Below are 2,345 nucleotides of genomic sequence, written 5' to 3' on the forward strand. Positions count from 1 at the left end.
GTATATCAAAAAGGAGTCTACTTTACTGGCATAAAAGTGTTCAACAATCTGCCACAAAGTATTAAAAACTTGGGCAATGATACTAAAAAGTTTAAATCAGAGTTAAAGAATTATCTACATGCTCATTCCTTCTACTCTTTAGATGAATACTTCAATGTAAATAGAGAATGATGTAAAATTAAGTTATATTAATTTTTAAGCTAAAATTGCCTGTACTTATGTATGTAACATTTTGACTTGTTCTGTATCCAAAGGTATTAACCTACTTAGGATTTATAGAATGTAAATAAATTCAATTCAATTCAATTCATGTAGACCTTATGAACATTTGGAGTGCCTCATACCCTTTTTATAACATAACAGGAAGTGTGTGTTTTGCTGTATTGTGTAAAGCTCCTGTAATGCTTTGAATATGGGGTTGTGTGTGTCGTTATATGTGTCATTCATGTGTAAGTTCTCTTTACTGATTCTGTAAATGTGATACCTTTCTAATATTCCAGCAAGACTGTGTGTTGCCTAATTTACATGTCAATGTTCAAAATTTTCTGAATCTTTAGTAATCATGAAAATGAACTGGGAAATCTCTTCCAATCTTTTGGCATTCTTATTCCCTTTACCTCACACTGGCGATTAAGGCAACTAACTATATAATTCCTTATTGAAAAATGTTCCTAGATAAGTGAATTTTGGTTTACAAAATATTGTAACAATTTTAACCTAATCCTTTAAGCAGAAGAACATGATTAAGTCAAGGGTGAAACTACAGTCATTACATCCCAACTATGAATGGGCAACTGAAATAAAAGGTCACGCTATGGAAATAAAAATGATAGCTGCTTTAACCTATTGAATTTCAGTTACCTTGCATTTTGTACTATGTAAACCTTTCATAAACTTAATTTATACTTAAATGTATGACTTTCACAAGCAAAAACAAATATTTTCTGTTGATATAGTAATACTGTTTTCTGAACCTTTAATTATTACAATGTGGTTAACCAACCTGTGCTGCATGTGCAAAATGCTCTGTGTAGCTTAAGTATTGCTTTAAGATGACATCTGATTTCCTTGACTCCTCCTTGAAGTCATACAGGGCATCCAACTTGTACACACATCGCTGACATATTGATGGTGGCAGGAGATCCTTGTCAGAAACCTATTGGACACAGTTATAAATTCAGTAATAATTTAATACCAGATTACATCTAAAGTAGAACACGAAAAGGTTATACTCCACGTATCAGAAGCTGACAGAGATAAATATGCGGATGACTTCATAATCTAAACTTCCTTCGATACATTATACTAGTTGCAGTACAAACATTTTTATTTAGAAGCAGAGCATAAGACACTCGACTTCTCAAGCCAATTAAATATTCAACTGCGCCTTTGGCTTGTAAGTAGATCTGGCAGTAGTGACCCAGCAACACCCTCCCTTTTAAAAATTGCTTTGTATGACACAGCGGGAAGGTGTTACTATACAAAACAAAAATTAATAACAAAATTAAATTCTAGTGAACATACCAATATTGACAGACACGTCATTATTTTAAGTGGAAAGTTACGCTGAGTTCCTTCTTTGTCGAAAATAGACGATTTCACACCATCACACGATAAACAAAGACGACAAAGTTCGTAAAATTTCGGCGGTATGCTACACATATTGAGTATTATTGTCTTGCAAATATATAAAATCTTCAATCTTTATGCAACGATTACTACTTCTAACACAAGAAACGCATTGTCCAATGCTGTTGACAACTCTTACAAACTTTTTTGTCGCCAACAACACTCATTGTCGAATAACAGGAATACAACATCTCACGTCACTCCGACTTAGAATGTTCAGATGCATGTTCAATTATAGACGAGATACGGAGACGCAGGGCTGCAACCAGGAATTAGTAACCAATAACCATGATAACACTCCAATTTCCATACCTCTATAATGTTATATTTCAGTAATCATAGCTCTATGGTGACGTCAATTTCAAGCGGGTGAATTAAATATTTGATTATTTTTTTGTTCCGAACGAATTTATGTCATTACCTACATGTTCCAAAGGAAGAGGGCTCCAATCATTAATACTCATATGCATCGATCTTTTTATTTTTCTCATAAGTATTCTTTTAATGCTCTAAACATTAGCATTACCATTATCACACGGAATAATATACTCTGTATTGCGACTGGTTACGGGCTTGAAAGGCCGAGAAACCGGAGTTCGAACCGCAGTATAGACAAGATTATTTCCCCCTTCACGTCGTCCAGACCGGTTTTCAGGCCCACCCAACCTCCTGTTCAATGGTTACGGGGAAGGGGGGGGGATCTTTTCCCTGGGGTA

At 34.7% G+C, this 2,345-nt stretch overlaps 1 protein-coding gene across 1 annotated transcript in view; it reads right to left on the reverse strand.

The window, feature by feature from the left end:
- Positions 1-1,819, reverse strand: part of LOC111867134 — a 22,555-nt gene extending 20,736 nt beyond the window's left edge. The window contains exons 1-2 of the mRNA XM_023856677.2: positions 1,525-1,819; positions 1,004-1,156 (exon numbers count right to left, since the gene is read on the reverse strand). Of these exons, the coding sequence (XP_023712445.1) occupies positions 1,004-1,156; positions 1,525-1,662 (291 nt within the window). The 5' untranslated portion in view covers positions 1,663-1,819. The remainder of the gene's footprint in view (positions 1-1,003; positions 1,157-1,524) is intronic.
- Positions 1,820-2,345: the final 526 nt, after the last annotated feature.

This window comes from Cryptotermes secundus, unplaced genomic scaffold (assembly GCF_002891405.2).
Source record: "Cryptotermes secundus unplaced genomic scaffold, Csec_1.0 scaffold443, whole genome shotgun sequence".
Classification (NCBI taxonomy): domain Eukaryota; kingdom Metazoa; phylum Arthropoda; class Insecta; order Blattodea; family Kalotermitidae; genus Cryptotermes; species Cryptotermes secundus.